This window comes from Agelaius tricolor, unplaced genomic scaffold, assembly GCF_023055355.1.
Source record: "Agelaius tricolor isolate 1412-34295 unplaced genomic scaffold, bAgeTri1.0.p SCAF_11, whole genome shotgun sequence".
Taxonomy (NCBI): domain Eukaryota; kingdom Metazoa; phylum Chordata; class Aves; order Passeriformes; family Icteridae; genus Agelaius; species Agelaius tricolor.
Window position 1 is genome coordinate 12,213,038 of NW_027269271.1, and position 20,836 is coordinate 12,233,873.

General features: G+C 38.7%; 3 protein-coding genes across 8 annotated transcripts in view; all 3 read left to right on the forward strand.

Moving 5' to 3' along the window:
- The window catches only part of CDC14A (cell division cycle 14A), a 49,641-nt gene extending 39,766 nt beyond the window's left edge, over positions 1 to 9,875 (forward strand). For 2 of the 4 annotated variants that reach the window (XM_071436143.1, XM_071436145.1), the window contains one exon: positions 8,078 to 9,875. In XM_071436143.1, the coding sequence (XP_071292244.1) occupies positions 8,078 to 8,107 (30 nt within the window). In that variant the 3' untranslated portion in view covers positions 8,108 to 9,875. Of the gene's footprint in view, positions 1 to 868; positions 4,679 to 8,077 lie in introns of those variants that run through there. The other 2 variants (XM_071436142.1, XM_071436144.1) reach the window with 1 other exon arrangement.
- A 2,146-nt stretch (positions 9,876 to 12,021) lies between these two features.
- GPR88 (G protein-coupled receptor 88) lies at positions 12,022 to 16,263 on the forward strand. Its single transcript, XM_071436155.1, has one exon. The coding sequence runs from the start codon at positions 12,980 to 12,982 to the stop codon at positions 14,048 to 14,050; it is 1,071 nt and encodes a 356-aa protein (XP_071292256.1). The 5' UTR covers positions 12,022 to 12,979; the 3' UTR covers positions 14,051 to 16,263.
- Positions 14,238 to 20,836, forward strand: part of VCAM1 (vascular cell adhesion molecule 1) — a 41,049-nt gene continuing 34,450 nt past the window's right edge. The window contains exon 1 of one of the 3 annotated variants that reach the window (XM_071436150.1): positions 14,238 to 14,410. The gene's annotated coding sequence lies outside the window, so the exon portion shown is untranslated. Of the gene's footprint in view, positions 14,411 to 15,015; positions 17,229 to 20,836 lie in introns of those variants that run through there. The other 2 variants (XM_071436147.1, XM_071436154.1) reach the window with 2 other exon arrangements.

Genomic DNA, 20,836 nt, shown 5'->3' on the forward strand with positions numbered 1-20,836 from the left:
CTTTTTTTCTTGACCTTCTTACCCTTTAGATTTTATTTCAAATTATCCATAGCAAAGTCTATAAGTTAATTATGTGTCTTCATCTTTGTGCAGTAACAGATATTAAGAAGCTTTTATATGTATCTTAGTAAACAGAAGGTAGAATATCATTAAAGATAGGGCTTATTTGAGCAATTAGTGCTCTTGACTTGAAACCTACTCCTTTTCTAGCACCAAATATGGAAAGTATTATAAGCAAGATATTTCTGATGGTCTCACATTGAAGCTTTCATTCCTCAACAATTTCGCTGCATTGGGCTTATTTTGTGCTCTTTTTCTGTGTAAAAGAGTCTGTATAAAGAGGATGTACAGATAAACTAATGCAACTTGAAAGTGTTTCTATACAAAATGTAGAGAAGAGAGACTAGAGAAGCTTCAGTTATGAAATCAGAAACAGCTTCATCTATTCTGGGGAAAAAATAATCATATCTACTACTATAAATTTAAAACCAATTTAAAATACTGGATTTCCAAGGATTTGATAGCCTACTAATTATAAAAAATAGTACACTGTTTTTAATACATTTTGTCTATGATTAAGGGAGCCTGTCAGCCTCTCTCGACTAGTTCTGACACTTAGGATTTTTATTTTTTTACTATGTGGAAATAAAACTGGCTTTGTGTAAAATTAACTTCAGAGTATTGCGCATCGCTCTTCTGTTTCCTTAGCACTGATAAATTGTTTCATATAGAGAAAGTTCTGGTGTTAGACCTGCTAGTGGTTTTGGGTGTGGTGAGTCTGTCTAAAAACAGCTAATAACATTCATTGCATGTACCTAGGATGTCCTGCCAAAGGTCATTCATGGGCTGTGTTCTTTTCTTCCTGCAGAAGTGGAGGACCTACCCTCTTGTTAGCAGCTCGGTTGTGGCACCACTCACAGTTCAGAAGCCACATCTCTGTAGCTTGGGAGTATGAATTGCTATTTCTGAGGATAGATGACAATAGGAAATAAAATCTCATTATTCCATTGTGGAATTAAATTGCATGTGTGACTGAAATGTAATCTCTATAAACAGAACATTGAAGTTAGTTGAGGGAACGTGATTCTGTATTCTCTAACTCAGTGACTTCTTCCTACTGTGGTAGAATCTGCTTGACTAAAGCAGCTCTTCAGAATACTTGATGCTTTCAGACTCCTTGTTTAAAAAACTTCAGCTTCTTATCCACTACAGTTTATCTGGAAATAAATGCTGATGTTCCATGATCTTAGAATCATTGTTCTGCAGTGAGTTTAAAATTGAGTTTAAACTTTACTTTAAACAGCAGCAGTAACTTTTTGCAAGGGAGTTCTTGAGTGTTGCCACATCTTCACCTCTTTAATTTGACTCTCTTTTTCCCTGCTACATGGGACTGTAATAAACTATATATAATTGAGATTTTTCAAGTGAGATATAGAAACTAGCAGTTTTTCTATGCTGAAACAAGTTCTAGAACAAGAGGACTGTTCTTGTTTAACTAATGTGGTTTAATTTCTTCAGGCACAGAGATGAAGAGAGAGGTGAAAAGCTGTATACCAAGCCAGGAAGGAATCTTTGTTTGAGATACGTTGATGAGTCTTTCATTTGTTCATGCATTCTGTTTGCTCTGCAAACTCATCCTTTTTAGATGTTCCCAGTCTTCAATCCAATATGCTTACAAAAATTCAGTCCTCAGGAGTTCAGTCCTCTGCTCCTGTTGAGTATGCTGTAACTAAAAGTCAGTATACCACCAGTGGGTGAGAGCAATCACTCATCTGAATAATAAGTGGTAAATTGGCTGATTTTATTTTTTTTAATGTCTCACTTTTAATACTGTCTCATATTTAATGTATTGAACAATAATTCTTTGGAGAGTCAGCCCATTCCCATTCTTTTCAGTTGTTCATTTTGTGAATTTTATGCTGCCAGCAGCATTTTTAGAGGGTTTTTATGGTATTTTACTTACAACTACATATTATGCATTAGGCATATGCATGTAAACTTACATGCAGCATCCTAAGGGGAAGAAACTCCTTGTAACTGTAATATGACTTAGTCATGAAAATAAGCTGACATCATTCACAACAGGCCAGAATTTACAAGGGTACCAAATGACAATGTAAAGCATTACAAAAACACAAGCCTGTTTTCCTCAGGCAGCTTGAAAGGTTGAATGTAAATATAACATCTTAAAAGCTAAGAACTGTCACCTCCTTTGGAGAGGTAGTTGCTGTAACTTAATGCTACAAATGATTTTTTACAGTGAAAGCCACGTTAGTGGGTTTGTTCCATAAGCATAGAAAAGGAAATTAGGTTTTGGTGACACTTCAGGTATCTAGATAGTTACAAAATTGTAGGATAGTGCTGTGGTTCTCCTTCATCTCTCAAACCCTCGAGGTGCAACATAGTTGGCTATGACACAAAAATTCCCCAAATCTATGTGGGGAGAGGGGGTGGTTTACAATGTAACTTCCAGAATTGTAGCATGCCTTCTTTATTAGACAAGGATGACTTAGGAAAAGGGAGGAAAAGAAGGAATGTTGGTTACTGTGTAGTTTAAGGAAGAAGAAAGGAGCGATTCATGAACAGGTGAAATAGCCATGTTGACAGCAGAGAGGTGCTTACAGCTCTGTGCATTGCAGGGAAGAAGGAAATTAATTGTTGTCTCTTTGCAGTAGGACTGTTAATTGACTTAAACCATTAATTTAAATGAAATATCTTAGGCATAGTGTAAAGTTTTAGGTTGAATGGAAAGCATTTTTAAAGAAAAAAAACCCTTTCTAAAATGCACTACTCCCCTGTTATAAGAACTTCTTTAATTTTCTTCCTGCCTATCTTAATGACTTAATAATGCATGGAAGGCTATAAGGGATATAAAGAATATAACCTGTGAATAATTCTTGGCTTGATATTGCTCTTGAGGAGTAGAGGTTATACACAGTCAAATGCAGCAAGATTTTTAAACAAGATTCTATCTCCAGTCTTCTCTGAAGAGTGAGGTGAGCTAAAAATACTCTATTTTGTATATTATATGCTGTGATGTGAAAAACAGCATTTCCTAGAAACAGTCATGCCATGCAGAGTCTACATAGCAAAGTGCAAGTTTCTGATTTACCTGTGAAGTAATATTCTTTCAATATAATGATGGCTAAAAAATTTTACTGTTAGGAATATGTTTCAGATATGAAAACATATTTTCTGATTAATGCATTTGCTTCTAAATGTACCCTGTAGCCCTGTGCATCCCTCTGTCACAGAGGAGTGCACTAAATTGTTCCCCATTTTATGCACAATTGACTGAGTGCAGTCACTGTGACATCCTGAGGTTTAAGACAAGAGTAGGTTTTTCAATAATTTAATTTCTGAATGCTTTCTGTCTGGTAGTGAGCAGCTCACTGGTAAATATACAGATTGTTTATTTTGAGGGCAACATAATTTTTCTGAAAGATTAGTCACTGATTGAACAGAGTCACGCTTAAAACTATTTCACTTTTAGCCTAGAACTTTCTCTATCTCTTTATTATGTCAGTGTTATAGCCCTTTGTTGTCTTATTTTCTTGTTGTGGGGTTATCTCATGCTACTCCTCTCAACTTGATTTTCTTTTGATAAGCTAAGTTACCTCAAAAATCCTTTTGGAAAGCATTCAAATTCTTTAGTTTTTCCAAATAATTCTGGTCCAGACAGCTGCCATGCAGTGCTATCCTTCTTATAACTACATAACTTCTTTTATTTTCTCTGACTGTAATGCACTGGGAGCTGAGGGGGAGGGGGGAAAGAAAAAGAGTTGTTACCATTGATGGTAGTGATTTCTGTTTATTTTTTTGGAGTCCCATGTCCTGCATTTCTGGAGGGATTTTTGGTTTGATTTGGGATTTTTTTTTCAAGTGAAACTCTGTGGAAAAGCATCATCTTTTTTTCTTTTTAGTTGGTTGTGGTTTTTTTTTCCTCCTTCCCCTCCCCTCCTCTTCTGGGACCAATTAACCCATCAAGGAAGATTGGTTTTTCCTTACCACTTCAGCCCCTGCCATGCAGCTGGTTTGCTTTTGTTGGCACTTACCAGTGGTCTGAAGCTCATCAGCAAAATATGGAGCAGTATCAAGCTACCAGTTCTGGCAGAATACTTTTAAAAACAGAATTCTGTTTCATCATTTCCACTTCACTGCTTTAGATGCTGAAATTACTTGAAGTCGTGACAGCCCAGCCTGGCCTTGTTGCAGTGTTTGTGTTCTTTCTAATTGGAGCACATCAGGTGATGTACCTGACAGAAGTCTGTTACATGTCCTGGTGCTTTGTTTATTCATTTAGCTCATCAAAGGACTCTTGAATGATGCTGATTAATTCCCTTTCTCTTAATTGCCAAAATCTCCCTTCCCGGAGTTAGATACCAAGCTAACCAGCTGTAATCATGCAGTGCTTTCATTTTAGAAAATCACCTTATCACTCTTACTTATCTGTCTTTGTTAACATGAGTGGTTCAGGAGTATTTTGAGATGGCTAGCAGAGCAATTTTCCAGTTCTAGTTCATGTTCACTTAACTCCTTAGTGAGTTTTTCCTGCAGTATGGAGAGAAGGTTATTCACTATCTTTTTTTTGCAATGTTTTGCAATGAAACAGCATTAATACCACTGTTCCACATTCTACTTAACAAAAAGAAAGAATAAAAAATAAGCATGACTGTGACTATTGTTGTCTGACATGTATTTTTCTCTAATGGTATTTGTCCTTCATAGTGCAAGCTTATAATCCACTTTATTGTGTTTATGCTGATGAACTAGAAGAAAAGCTTGATTTTTCAAAGAAAAAAAAAAAGAAAACTTGATGTTCCAGTAAATAGAATAAATATTTTATTTTACAAAGTGTGTGTTTTGATTAAACAGAATGTCTCACAATAACATTTGCAGAATTACTCTCTTCAACTATAATCACACTTAAGGTACTGCTATAAGATTTTTGCTTTGTTCTTACAATAATTCTACATCCAAATATCGCTCTTTAAAATGTATTTTTATTGGAGAATATGTAACTGGGTAGTCTTAAGATGAGTCACCTTTTGCTTCTATAGCTGTCATGGAAACTGGCAAGATGGAAACATTGCCAAAAAATTGAGACGTGTTGGCAGTGTTTTAAAATTCATATACATCATTTTTACCTGTAACATGTTTTTTCTTAATAAGACCTTAGCATTTATGTAGATGGGACAGGCCTTGCAAAAGCCAAGCTCTAGTGCACCTTGCTGATGGGTAAATTGAGCAGACCCACAGATTTCACATGTGTGTGTACATTTTCCCCATTTTCCCTAATGCATCCTGAGTTGGTTTAGTGGCTGTTGTGTATTCACAGTGGTTCTTGCCTGCAGCCACACTCCTCTTGCAGCAGTGTTTTGGGAGAGTTGATGCACAATTCCAAAACCTTAAGTTACATTTTTGCAATTATCTGGGGAGAGGGCATGTTCCAGTGCTAACAAATAGGCCTAAATGCTGTGGCATTATTCTGTCCTGAAACAGAGTTCAAATTCAGGCTGGCTTGGTCCTACAGTCCTCTATTAGCAAATACAGTTCTAGTGCCTCAGTGGATTTGGTGCTGATTTTCTCTCCCAGGAGGCTTTCCGTGCCTCCTTTTGAAGAAAAATGAAAGTAATCTAACCAGTTAATTCAGCATAAGCTTCATTAGATATGCTGAACTGTAGTGAAACCATCTAATTCTTAGTTCTTTGTTTAAATGTCTGTTACTTGGGTATAAAATGGCAAGCTTGACATGGCATGGGACCACTATAGGAATATACATGGAGATTTCTTCTCCATCAACTGATTTTATACTCTCATCTTGGCAATTCAGCAGTCAATTTCCTTTGGGGTTTTTTTTTCCTTCTATTTTTAACTCAATTTTAAATAAGATTTTATTAAATCCAGCAAATTACTTGTAAAAATGGACTGGGTTTTTTTTTGTTTGTTTTTTAATGAAACTTTCAGAAGCATAGGCAATACTTTGAGTCATTGCAAATGCAAATTTTAAAATAGAAAACTCCTCAAAAGATTTAAAAGAAAAACAAGAAAAAAACCACAATTACAGGCTTTGAAGCTTTACAGTCAATCTCTTTAGACATGTGAAGAGATTTGAACACAAATGACTTTTCTGAAAATGCAAAAAAAATCAAAACAACAAGCCTCTCCTGCTATATTTAAATTTTTCAAACTCAAATGAGTTTGAAAAAGTGAGTATGTATACTTTACAATAGCTCAGTTGTTACAGGTATCACCATGTTTTTAGTGATAGAAATTTATGTGAAGTCACATAGATTAATCTGAAGAAAAATGCTGTTTAATTATTTCCCTGTATTCAGAAAAGCTTTTGAGACATTAGGAAGAAATCATAGGGATGTGAAGTAGAGTTATGATGAGGGTGGGAACACACTGAAAAACATATATCTCCATTTGAAAGTAAATAAACTGTGCCTACCCTTCTATAACAAAAACTACCAAAACATGCTATCCTCTTTTTAAGAATTGCAGTTTAAACTTCAGCATCTTTAATTTATGGTATGCTTCTTTCATTGAAATGATGACGTAGAATTCCTGGTTATTGCTGTCTGCTGAGAGAAGGGCTGGTGTTCTCAGTTCATTGGAACTGACACCTGCTGGTTTGAAGAGTGTAAAGTGCTTTCTGGTCATCTTTCATCTGTCCAAGCTTAAAGTAATCATTACTGTACAACATATGAGAGTATATAACCACACTTCATGCCTTTTAAAAATGTTTGTTGATCAGATTTACTTGGGATTCTATTTTGATGGATCCATTTAAAATACTGCACTAATTAAGTGTAACTATCTTTCCAGTTGTTAAAATGCACTTCTGAAAATGAGAAGCCTTTGAGGATCATTAAGAGAGGAGAAGTTGCAAGTGCTCATTAATGAAGGGCTATTCCTTCTGCCTTGCTCTTACTAAAACCAGACCTTAAGTCAATGATATTCAAATCAATATGCTGACAGCACTTTTCTACCTAGGAAAGAATATCCAGATGGTCTCAAATCTTCAAGATGTGAAAATGCATTTAAAAGACAACTTTGAAAATGTACACTGAGACTGAAAATATAGGGGGAAAGTAGTTGTATGATATTAGTTAGAGCTATAAAGCTATATAGAAATGTATTATGCACTTGTACTAATGGGTTTCATGATGGGTGCCAAAGAGCATTTTCTGTAATGACTAGTTAGGAATAGTAGGAAAATGGAAGGGAAGACTGTGAGGGTCTAGTCTGTCTTAGGAGTCATGTTGGTCTCCAGTAATTCTCTCTAATTCTGAAGAATTGATGCTCTTTTAAAACACATTTGGGGGTTTTACTTGCTCTTTATTTATAACCATACTAATCTGGGACAGCTCATCACTGTACAAGGCTTATATTCATCAGAAAGACTTCATAAAACACATCTGTATAGAAGCTAATAAAATAACTGGATACTGTCTAAGCTGATTAAATTTTTAATAAAACTTTAGACTTCAGTAGAAACAGAAATGTAAATAAATACAGTAGAGCAGGTTATGATTTTCTCTTAATTATACTGACTTCTTACTAATCCAGATGAACCATTTGCAGTGCTTCATTTTCATCTGGTTTTGATAGTCATACATAAACTTATGCATCTGTGTAATTACTGATGTAGCTTTTTTCCTCGCTAATGAACTACATCATGTGTTTCCTGTGTCATTATCTGAATCAACATCTAAAGTAAGCTGACTTTTACAGTAGCAGTTGGATTCTCATTCAGGATAAATGGAAACAATTCAATTACAGTAGCAGTGATATTTTAAAGGACTTGTAACACTTTTGTTAAGATTCTCAAGAAACTGCTTTGGAAAAGTAAGTGTAGATACAGCAAAGCTGATGGACTTTACTCGGCTTTTAATTACTTTTATTTTATTCATGTTTACCTATGTAGAGATTCAGGTCTTCCCCCCCAGCTCTGTTCATTTATTTTCCTCTTTTCTGTCCTTCCTCTATTCCTTAAGTGAAAAATATATGTTTTATATATATAAATAAAACCTCTCCAGTAAGTTTTAATCAGTTTTTCTTCTCTGCACAGTCCCTTCAGTCTGGGTATGTTCAGTACTAAAGCCTTGCTGCTTTGGTGAAACTTGCTGAGCTCTTCAAATCAATGTCCTTCATGATGGAGAAGAACTGAAGAAGCTGCTCATTAAAAGGAGGAACCTTCAAAACAAGATGTATTAATTCCTTAACACCAAGAGAAGACTTCTTAACGGGCAGAAATTTATTGTTAATGACTACTGCAGATGCACTGAAGTTGAATTTATGGAAATTACTACCCCATGTTATATACAAATTTAAATTTTTTATGTTGAGACAGCTTGAATATATTTCTAATGAGTCTCATTAAGACATTTAGTAACTTGTGTACAGTGTTAAAATATGTATTAAAAGAATATTTTGGTAAGCTATATATAAAAATTATGTAAAAACTAGAATATATTTTAATTTAGGGTCTACTTTGCTACAAAAATGTGTATTTTAAAGAATTTGTACATGTTTATCAAAGATATAATTTTTTTCTATGAACGAGAGATTTTTCTTGTTTTATGGGTCCATCATTATTTCTTAGAGCCTAATGTAATTTACTTTTTTACTAATTGGTCTTCTGGTAATTTGATGGAAGTCTAACTAGTGAGAGATTTGTTATTACAATATCAAGTAAAAGCACTTGATAATAATGTGCTTTCCACTTCTGGCTGCTAACGTTTCTTAAGGAAACACAATGAAAGAAAAATAAAGGGAAAATATTTGTTGATATGTGATGTAATTACACCTTCTACTGCAACACAGAAGTAATTTATGTGATGACTCAATTGTACAATTAATGCTCTTTCAATTTGTTAAAGGATTTATGTTTTGTTTTCAATGTGGAGTGTTAACTTTTGCTATGCAATATATGCTGCAAAAATGAAGGCAGATCAAACTGAAGTTGGTAAAAATGTACAATGAATTAGGTAGCACTGCATACTTTCATGCTTTTAACCTGCATTTGGCAGTATGTGTACAATTTCCTTAGCAGCACACAGTATATGTTGGTCATATATTCAATTTTTATCTAGCAATTGGATGCTTTGTAAACCTGTACATCTGTTGTTAAGCATATGGCTGAGGTAGCCTCCTTTCATGGAAGGTTTTTGTCATAGTAGAGATGTTCTTTACTTTGTGGAACATACAGGTCAGTCAGATGTGATTAGGAATGAGGCTTAGGATGAAATGGTGTTACAGGGAGGTACTAAAGATCATGTGTAAAATTTTCAGAACTCACAAGTGCATGGTAAGGAAAAGAATATAAGCAACTGGAATTTATTTGCCCCTCATGTATGAGACAAAAACAAAACAGATTTGTTACCTGTTTGTTTTTCCAATAGCAGCAGAAACTTAAAAAACTTAGTTGAGTTGTCAGTCTTTGTTCCTGCAGACATGTGAATACCCTGCATTTGCTTTACAACTGAAGTTAAGTGCTACATCAGTTTTTAAAAGATGAGATCACAACTTGCTATGGAGAGTTGTACTGAAAGTGTTCAAAAGCAATACCAAGAGCAGCTATATAAATCAAAATCACTGATGAATAAAATTAACATGCAATACTGTACATTTTTGCAACTGTGTGTATGTAACATATACACACAAAGTAGCATATGTGTGTGTATATATATACAATATATTGTATATGAATTATAGATTAATAAGGTAATTCTACCTCTCATAAAGAATTTTCTCATTTACTTTGTTATAAATAGTTTTCCTTAATAAAATACTGGTTAATTTTGAAATGTAGATATATATATATATATATATACAGCTAATTGATAATAAAATGCCTGTATAAGCCAGCTTCATTGTTTCTTGGTTTTTTCCTAGATCTTTTGATGATTTGATCTCTAATTGAAGATAACTTTTCAAAATCACCTTCTTTCCTCTAAACCATGTAATGTACTTAAAGTAGGATAACATTGCAAAAGGCCATTAGCAAGACAGATACCTCTTTTAACAATTTCTCTAAACTTTCTTGGTTATGTTTATGCTTTGTATAATGCCAGGTATTTAATCAACATGTTGATATCATGATGATGGCATTATATTTCAAAATACAGTGATTTCAAAGCTGTGTCTGAACTGAGGAGTCCTTTCTGGCTGAGGCCCCTTTTTACATGTGTAATATATCTTGACTTTTTTGCATATGCGACAGGTCTCCTAGTCCCACCAACAGCAGGTTCTTTGTCCATAAGAATCTACACAATTTAGCTTTCTTTAGCCTTTTGGCCTTCCTTCCATTTCAAACTAATCACAAATGGTTCTAACATTTGTTTAACCCTGTTCCTGATTTTCAGCAAGTTTGTTGCATTGCATGATTATTTATTATTTATTAGCCTGTCAGCCTCTCTTGCAATAGATGTGGACAGTGTGTAACTGTTACACAGCCACTCTGAAGGAATGGGAAAGCTGGGAATAGAGTGGCTGCTTTCCAAGTTGCCCAAATTCTGGTGACAGTCTGATCTAAAAAAAACAACAAAAGGCTTCTGCAACTGCATATGGATGAATAATGGATGGTGATTTGGATGTGCAAAGTAAATAATATACAGGAAGAACAGCTAATTAAAAGGTTTCTAGTACATAGGAATCAACCTCTCCTTTGGCCTTTTTCTAGACTTTTATTGATTTATTAGATGAAATACATAAATACCAGCTTATGTACAACATTTTTTTATTCATAAATAAGTCAGTATTCTGCAACAATCAACTTCTTAACAACAACAAAAAATTTGGAACAGTAAAAGGTCAGGAAGGCCTTTTAGAACCTTGTAGCTTTTAAGAAATAGCCTGAAATTTATTTTATATCCTATGTTCACTTGTTCTTGAACTTTACCATTTCTGTTCCTTCAAATATGACTATATCTTGTTCCGGGAGAACAAGTTGTAGTGCACAAGATCTCTCAAAACCTGAATGGATGGATCAAATAAATCTGAAGGTCTCTACAGGACATAATATTCTGTGGCTAACATCTTATGAAACAGTTAATCATCATAATCTCTTTTTAAAGTATGCTTTATGAAGCTTTTCAGTTAGGGAGGTATTTCTTGTTACAAATTCAGAGACTATTTTTCAATTACAGTACTGCAGAAAGAGGAGGATTTTAGTTTCTATAATAACTGTTCTTTACTGACAACTAAACAATGAAAGGCCTCAAAAGGTTTGACACTTGATTAGATCTACACTGTAAAGTGCAGCAGGCAAAAAATATGGTAATTAAGGGCCTGATGAAGTAAATCACTGAGGCATGTCTTTAACCTTAAGCACATGAGCCATCTAATTAATTAAAAGTGAACATAGATATTCATGTTTGTAACGAATCCACCTTTGGATCAATATTTCTGTCAATTGTTAACATGAGCCTTTTTTATCAAATAAAAGATATGCTGTATTGCAACATCCATTAACCCACACAATTTAACTTTTTTAACTTGAAAAAATGTATATTGCAACTATAACTACCTCCTATTACATTCTTTTGGTATTGCTATTAGCATGAGGAGTTAAACAATATCTAAAAATGCCTTATGAAGGTCTCTGGTACAGATAATACCTTACAAGCTGTGATTGCTTGCTTTTCTAGCCTACACCTAACCTACCTGCAAAAGCAGTTTTTTCTTAAGCTCATCACAAAATTAACCAGCATTCTGTATCTGGAAAGCTTTCCAAAGTAAACGGAAGTTCTCTTACTGAATTTCTTATCAAGTTTTGTCCAGGTTAAGGACAGTTACTATTCTGTCCCTGTTTGAGTACAGCAGGGTAGAGTTCCTGGGAGAATCCCATGACTAATTATTCTGCATCTGGGAATGGACTGTTAATGCCTACTCTTCAATCAGTTTTTTGTCCACCTCAGGAGCTGTTATGCACCTCTCCAGGAACTAATTTTGGAGCGAGCCTGTTTCAAATACTACACAGATCCTGTGTTATCTGTGTGCTCACCAACACCAGTGTTCACCTCTGGCAGGGTGGCAATGCAGGATTTCCTGTGGGTTGAGACAGGCTGAGGTTTATGAAGAGATGTAAAGTGTTCAAATTGAGAACCAACTTCCTCAAATAAGTACTGTCTTACAAGGATTGGTCTATTTATTGTGTTTGAAAGATTTCATTTGGAAAGCATATTGTTATTATAGACCAGTTCTAAAATTAACTAAAATTGCAGAAGCATACTGATCTTACTCTTAACCAAAAAAAGATCAGAAAAAAAAATCTGTTAAAAAGTGAGTATCGAGCAGAAAAATGTCTACAGTTTATGGACAGTATTTCAGACAGAAGTGACTGATACTGGTTTAAAACCTTGCTTCAAATGAAAGTTGTGTAAATGGGTTAGACCCAGAAGACTGGTAAGGCAGAGAGAAAAGAGTCAGACTGTGTAGTTGGAGTATTTCTGGAGCATGATAGGGTTTGGCTTTTTTTTTTTTTTCTTCTTGATTTAACAAGTTGAAAATCTGCTGAATAATTCATGAAGAGTGGAAGGGCTGAATCTTCCTGGAATGATATACAGTGTACGTACTGTGGCACAGGAGAAACTGCAAAGCTTTGTATCAGTTGCTGCCGTTTCTGCTGCCGATTGCAAGGTGCTGCTGCTTTTGCTGTTTTCACAGCTACAGAAACCTCAGCCGTGCTCTGGTCTGCCAACAGCCATTTGCCTCCCTATGGACCCACCTTCACCAGCTACAATCTGTGGACTCTCTTGCTGCCTACCTGCCTTGGACACTGCTAGTTTTTGGATCCTTACTGCAAACAGCATTTTCTGGACCTTACAGCTTGTATGACTGAAACCTGCCTTAGAGTCCTTCAGCTGCACAGCCTCCTGTGCGCTTGGTGAGGACTCCTGCAGCAGAACTTCTGACCCAGACAAGGATGGGATTTACAGGGCGAAGTCAAAACTGAGCTGCATTCAGCGAGATGCCCAACGCCTCTTCCTGGAGTGCTAGCTCGCCTCTGCTGCTGCTCTGGGAGGACTCCTCCGGGACCCGCATCTTTCTATCGCTGCTCTACGCAGTCTTAGCTATCTCAGGGACTTTATCCAATGTGATGGTCATCTATTTAGTCTTCTCCTTCAAGAAGCTGCAGACAACCAGCAATGCCTTCATCGTGAACGGCTGTGCGGCAGACCTGAGCGTGTGTGCCCTGTGGATGCCCCAGGAGGCTGTGCTGGGGCTGCTGCCCCCCAATTCCTCCTCCCTTCGCTCGGCGGAGTACCGGCTGCTCCGAGGGGGGCTCCTGGGCCTCGGCCTCACCGTCTCCCTGGCCTCGCACCTGCTGGTGGCTTTCAACAGGTACGTGCTCATCACCAAGCTGCCCAGCGTGTACCAGGCCCTCTACCAGCGGAGACACACGGGCTGCATGATCGGGCTCTCCTGGGCCCTCGCCCTGCTCCCGGTCCCGCTGCTGCCCGGGCTCTGGACCCTGGGCTCAGCCCAGTCGGACGGCAGCTCTCGCTACACCGCCCTGCTCCTCGCCCTGGCCGTGCTGGGCCAGACCGCGCTGCTGCTCCACTGCTACCTCGGCATCGTGCGGCGGGTGCGGGGCAGCGCCAAGCGGGTCAGCGTCCTCAACTTCCACCTGCTGCACCAGCTGCCCTTCCCCGCCGCGCCGCCGCCGCCTCGCCGCGCCCAGCGCCGCCTCAGCAGCGTCTCCGTCCTGCTGCTCTGCTGCGTGTTCCTGCTGGGCACCCAGCCCCTGGTCTGGGTGAGCCTCCTGGGCTTCTTCCTGCGCCCGGCGCCGCCGGCGCTGCAGGCCGCCAGCTGGCTGCTGCTCTGCTCGCTCTCGGCCCTCAACCCGCTGCTCTACACGTGGCGCAGCGAGGAGTTCCGCCGGGCGGCCCGCTCCGTCCTGCCCCGCGGCGAGGGCCCGGCCGCCGCCCCGCGCCCCTCGGCCGCCGCCGCGGGCCCCGCCGGTGCCCCGCCCTGCCCGCAGCTGCCGCGGCGCCGGGGCACGGGGAGCAGCGCCAGCGCCGCGGCCGCGCCGCGCTGAGGGCCCGGGGCAGCGCCGGGACCCCGGGGCCGCGCGCGCGCGGGAACGGGCGCGGCCCCTCAGGCCGCTCCGCCACCCCCGCCGGCGGCCACCGCCCGTCGGGCAGCCGAGCCGCCCCGGCCCCCGGTAGCGCTTCTTCCCCTCCTGTTGCTCCTTTGTGACCCCACGCCCTTCTTGCCCGCTCCCCTTTCCACCGCACGGCCAGGCAGCGCCGGGTGCCTTCCCGAGGTACCGGGACGGACACTGGGGCGGGATCTCCCGGCCGCCCCCTCAGCCCCGCTCCCGGCACGGAGCTGTCCGCCCCCAGGAGCCGGCCAGGACTCCAGCCAAAGCACTGGATTTAGGAATCTGGGATAACCGGTAAATATGGCAACGCACGTAATTGTTGTTATGCTCTAAAGATTTCACTATGAGACAGGCACCTAGACAGCTCTTTCTGAGACATATGCAAGTTTGTTTTTATAAAATCGATGTAATTCTTTCAGCATTTAAAGTAGTTCTTTGAAGTGAGCTCCCTGAACACAAGGTTCGTTTGTGAAGGACTGGCAGGTGTCTCATTACACACACAGGCACACAGACACCGGGAGCTGCTTCCTTTCCCCAGCATACCTGATCTCTGTGCTCCATGCAAGACCCTCCTTCAGCTTTCTCTGGCAAACTTCAGGATGATGCTGTCTGTGGAAACTGTTAAAAACAAAAACATACGCACCTTTGTGGTGATTTGGTTTGGATATTTTGTTTTGAAAGCTTTTTAAGGCCTGTTTTAACAAAGGTCTCTGTCCATGGGCACTCGATAAATTACAATGCAATATGAAGGCTGGTGTTGCCCATCTAACCTTGTCACCTGTTCAGTTACCAGTTTGTTGTATTTCTCTTAAATATATTATTGCAGAAGTATGATTTCACAGCCTCTGCCAGATACAAAATAACAGATTCTCTGTGGCATTTGGAAAGGAGACAGCTCCTCACACCGAAACTGTGGTGGTGAGTGCTGCAGGCCCATTCCTCCCAGGAATGCTCTTAAAATCTTTCTATTTCCTTCTGTGTTGCTTGACTTCCTCCTTCCTCTTTTCCAACGCAGTTGCTGCTGTTCTCATGGTGATGATACTTAGTGCTGTTTTTGCCTTCTGGCACAAACGTCTGCAAGAGGGTAGTTGTGTTCTGAATCCGTGGGCATCCACAAGCAGTATCACCTAAGCTGTGCTGTCTCGAGAAGAATGGACCCATGAGAACGTAGGAAACTTTGTCACAACAAGAGTTTGTTGCATTGGGTGACACAAACTTAGAGCTCTCAAGAGGGTAGTTTAATGATGGGATAATAACAAGGAAAAGACACACATGATAAGTAATAATATAAAAGGCCCTTTGGCCATATTTTATAATGCCCCACACACTTTGCTTGCTTTACCTGCTGAGTTTGAGTATTCACAGAAAATGCTTTAAGAGAAGGGAATAATTTAATTTTTTCCCCAAGACTAAGACCTGTTAGGTATCTGTGATACAATGATGTATCTAAAAGTCCCATACCAATATTTTGTTTCCTGGCATAAAAAAAATCTCCATAATCACAGAAGAGATACTTGTTAAGATCAGGATTTGAAAAACACAAAGAATGAAGACCTCAAAGGATTCTTTTTTTTTTAATTGACATCCAGAAAATGTATGAACATCTCAAAAACTGCTTTAGCCACTTTCAAGTACTTATGGGAAAGTAAAATAAGTTTCCTTGAGTCTGAGTTTTACAGAAAGCTTCTTCTTTCATATTGGAGACAGTGTTCCTCTGAGTGATGGCACCAGAAAGATGCAGAGGGCCAGCAAGGAAATATTGAACATATAAGATATGCAAGATTGATTTTATTAACACTGTGCACATATCTTGGAGAGTGAAGGAGCCCCTATATCCTTGTTGTAATATCTCATCCTAATCGCAGTGGCTGTGCTTTAGCTGTTTTTGTGGAGCAAATGGAGGAGGGAAACTGCTTCGTCCTCATCTATCCCAATCCTGGAAAATACACTGGTTCACTCCCAAAATAAAGTTCAACCAAGGGCCACCCGAGGGTAAGACCCTGTTCAACTACAAAATAATCCTTGGGCTGGAACTCACAGAAGAATGCATATTGCATCTCCCACCATGGCTAAAGAACCTCAAGACACTTGGTAAAGCTCATTACTGGGCTCATAAGCAAAAAAAAAAAAAAAAAAAAAAAATCAAACTCTAAAATAAAAAATTAGACAATGCCTCTCCCCTGTTTTTGGCTATGGAACATGTTAGTCTGGAATGAAAGCAATAAAATTTTTCCAAATTCAATGTCCAAACCATCAGATAACTGGTACTTCTGGGCTTCTTCCCTTGTGAAATAGCATGCAAGTTAAATCTGAAATGCCTGTATTTTATATAGACCACCTTTAAAATGCAAACATGTATAAAAATGCTATGATGTACAAAACTCTAAACAGCTATCCTTATGCTATGCATCAATTCCAGAAATACCTGGAAATCCCTTGGAAATTTTGATGTAATTACATCTGACTGTAAATATTTGACTGTTTTAATATACTCAGGTGACCTAAATAACATTACACAGAAAAAAATGAATTTAAAGTAATTAAGAAAGACTATTTGCCTCAAGATCAATTTCTCTGAGAAATTACTGCTCTGAAAAGTCCTGTATGCCTTGTTCTACAGCCATAATCTTTGTATTTCCACCTTGTAAATACTCCACGGTAAATTGCAATGGAATCTCGGCTTGGCTCAAGTTCTCCTGGCTCTGTGGCACTGCTTCTTGGTTAAGGAAATGGATTTCACTCTCAGTTTCTGTCATTCTATGCTTTAATTTACAGATTTATATGTCCTCTGCTAGTTTAATGGTGACTTTTCTTCAACGTGAATTTCTGTCATGCTCAAACAACTAATTTACAGACACAAGGGATATGTTGCCAATTTACAGACACAAGGGATATGTCCTTTAAAATGTCTCAACCAAACACTCTTTCAAGAGGTGTAAATGAAGATGATGGAAAATCCTGTCAGCAATTCAAATGAGGTTTGCTTGAACTGAGTTGCTCCTTTCCTCTGGTGTTGTGCCAAGCAAGTTGTGTGAGCATGGCCTGAAGCTGCCCTTCCTAGACTGGCTGGCATTGACATGTATTAGCTGCCTTCATGTGCTTTAGACGGGAGGTGAGAGCTCATTAAAGCATTGAATTTATGATGCAGGAATGATACAGCAGTGCAGATCAGCCACGATGTACGCATGCAATAGTTCCTTTGCTATTTTCTCAGGGCTTCTGAAAACAAGAGCAGGTAGGAGTTAGTAATAGCCTGCATGAATTGTGGTCAGTTGCACTGATGTGCTTGAAAAGTGCCATGGGGTGTATTATGGCCCAAATAGATCTGCCACTCAGTTTGTGAATTGCCCATGCAGAAATACATGTGGGACCTGCTTTTTGAAAGTAAAATTGTGATGCCTCAAAATAACGCCCTGAGGCATGGGTTATTTGTGAAAATTGCTTGCAGAGGGTGTTCCTGAAGTTAGAGTTTGGATTTAATCTTTTGAAGTCACCCTTAATTCAAAATAGTTATAAAAAGCCATAGAGCTGCTTTGTGGAATGAGGTACCTACAGCAATATGAGTCTCCACCAAAACTGGGCAATCATTGCCTCCAAAATAGGTGTGTAAAAAGTACAGGCAGCTATGTGAAGCTGGGAAATTATGACAAGGGGAGATGAAGAAGACAGGACAGGGGCACTAACAGTTTGATCCTGAGAAACAACACAGAAAAAAATCTGAAAGCCAGAAAAGGCCTGGGATTATGATAAAAGCAACCATCTCAGATTCTTTGATTCTTTGTATGTGAGGAAATACATTTCTATGCTTTTCTTAATAAATAAAAACATGCACTTGTATTTTCAATTTCTTCCTTTAACAAAGCATTCCATACACCAGCAAATTTTCTTTAAACTCTGAAATCAAAAAAGGTATGAGTTGCATCAGCAGTCTTGTGGAGACTGCATTCAACAGCAGTGCTGGACTGACAAGCAGAGATAACATCTTAGCTAACCTCCAGATTCAGTCAGCCATAAGCACATTGTGAACCTTTTTTTCCTAACTACCAAGTTGATGCTATTTTTAAAAAAACCCACATACAGATTATTTTCAAATGAAGACATTTAAGTGTAGCATTTCATTAAAGAAAAAAGTGACAACATATACTTTAGCTTTCTATTTAATCTTAAATCACATAACTAGATTATTGCAATATTCTTTAAATTCAGAAGTCCCTTTCTCAAATGGCAGCGAAAATAGCTTTTCTCGTGACTGTTTAACTTCTAAGAAAGCTACTTTTTTTTGCTCTTTTATGTCAATCCTTCCCATGCACTGTCATCATTTTACCAGGGTAATAGTCTATTTTCTTTCCTTCTCTTCCCCTTTCTTCAGTAGCTTCTGTAATTTTCTTCACTAAGGGAAAAGTTCTTGATTCTGCTGATCAGGGCACAACTCCTTGAGCTGGGTAAGTTTTGGGAGACAGTTGTAAACTAAAACTGAAGTGATGGACAAATCCCACATACTTAAATTTCTATTTAGAGTAAGTAGGTATTGAAGTTAGGCTTTTACTGTGCAGAGCAGTGGACAAATTTTTTGTCTATATTTACAGATATTTGCATTTGAGTAAGGTTGTGTAAAAAAAGGATAATATGAAAGAAAAATTTAAAAATAGTTTGAAGGCTGGAGAAAAAATGTTTTTGGCTGAAGAGTTCAATCCTAGTAACTTAAAAGCGACATCATTACAGAATAAGCACATTTATGCAGGTATTCACACCAATCTGTTACCATACATGGTGATCTATTGATCTCTTCTGGTGTGGAAAACACGACCTTAGAGGGAAATAGCTCTGCTTGAAGAGCATGGGCCACCTTGCCTGTTTGTTGTCAAGGAGTTCAATATGAGAAAGGTCCCTGTGCAGTCTGCCCTACACCCAGTCTGCATGGATATTCATGAAAATAAAGAACTGGAAACAATCCCAAGAAAAAAACATTTGTGGCTGCTTTCTTGCCTGAAGCTTTGGGTGTCTGAAGAGGCAAAATAACCACTCCAGGAAGGTTAGCTGTTTGGAGTTCAGGGAAAACTGCAGGATGTCTAACCTGCAACCCCAGACATCAGGCTTGTCATCAGTGTAGAGCCAAGCTTTTGAGTTGTTCAGAAGGAAAGCAAACTGCCAGTTGGAAGGGGAGCTCAAGCCAATCAAGGGAGCTGTGTAGCACCTTAGACTTCACCATGCTGAACTTTTCCTCTTGTAAGACAATGGGTTGAAATAATTAATAATAAAAATGTGCCTCTGCCAAAATTTTTCAGCATCCTTTAAATGTCTCTTTTTTCTGTACTGTGAGATCCACTCCTGCTTCCAAAGTTTTCCTGCTGCTCTAGAATTGAAAGCCAATGAAAAGCATAATTAGTATTAATTACCAGAGAAACACAAAGGAAGGAAAAATAAATCTCATCCTTACTGGACAGAATCAGCTCTGGTGGCTCAAGAGCCAGGGCAGACAGAACAAGAACAGAGCTGCTGTTATTAAAAAGCTTCACTTAAGACCAAAGATGTCTTGGGTTCAGGCTGTCTTCACCTGCTGTGTGGCAGTCTGAGGGCAGAATTAAAAACCCAGCTATGCTTCAGGCAAGAGCTGCATCCCTCCTGATCTGTTCTGAAGCTGATGATGTGATGGAGGTGTAATGTTAGTCACAAAGCAACAAAGTGAGCATTAGCAACAGAGGAAAACTGTGAAAGGGAGAGCTTGAGAGACAAAGATGATGAATTGAAAAATAGTCAGTTTTATAAAACATTGTGCAAACTTTGCTTCATGTGTCTTCCATATCCTCTATGTTTGCTTCTGTCCCCTTTGTCTCCCTTACCTCTGTGCACCACAGTGCTGAGATACCCAGTTTCTTCTCAGCCTGAAACCTCTAACACTGAGTTTGATGTAATTTCATTAAACACTGTTCCTGTGATTCTCTATAAACTTTGCGTCTTCCATTCTAAGATTCAGTGAGATGGCTGTAGCAGTGTTGTCGCTGTGGAGACGGGAGCACCAAGGTTTGAACAGAGTTAGTAACCAGAAATATTGTGAAGATATGTGAGTAGTGCTGCTTCATCTATGTTTGAGTATTCCTCCTTTGTCTTCTGTTGCATTTCATACATGGCCATCTACACATACTGGAATAGCTTCATTTCAGGAGTGTCCTTTTCCACAAAAATATCTCTTTCAATTAATCCTGTTTTATAAAGGTAGTGATAAAATCTTGCAGAATTTGAAATGTTCAGTCATATTCACTCCTCCAGCGAGCATAATTGTCTCTCTTTCATTCAACAGAGCATCTCCCCTTACTCTAGATTAGTTTTTCTCAGTTTGTGGCATTGTTTCTCTAGGACAGATTAAATGAAAGAGTTGGTAGGTTGCAACAGGGGGAAAAAATAGCCAGCCTCACTACTGCTTCTATCTGACTTCAATAAAGGCATTTTTATACCTTTCACTGGTAGCTAGTGGCTACTAGCTTTTTTTTTTTTTGGTGTGCTAATTAAATCAAGGCAGTAGAACTCTATTGTGTTAAAAATAGAGATAAATAGAAATGTAAAAAAATATTCATTGTATAGAAAGAGTAAATATAAGCTCTCTGAATTTCACAGCAGATATCTTGCTTGGCTCTTTGTTGTTTAATGTAACTGTTATGTACATATGAATAGGATTAGGACAGTCACATGCAGATTTAACAAATGATGGCTCTGAACTGAATT

What these genes read in the sequence shown, in the direction of transcription:
- GPR88 (XM_071436155.1), top strand. Translation starts at nt 12,980, where the DNA reads ATGCCCAACGCCTCTTCCTGGAGTGCTAGCTCGCCTCTGCTGCTGCTC.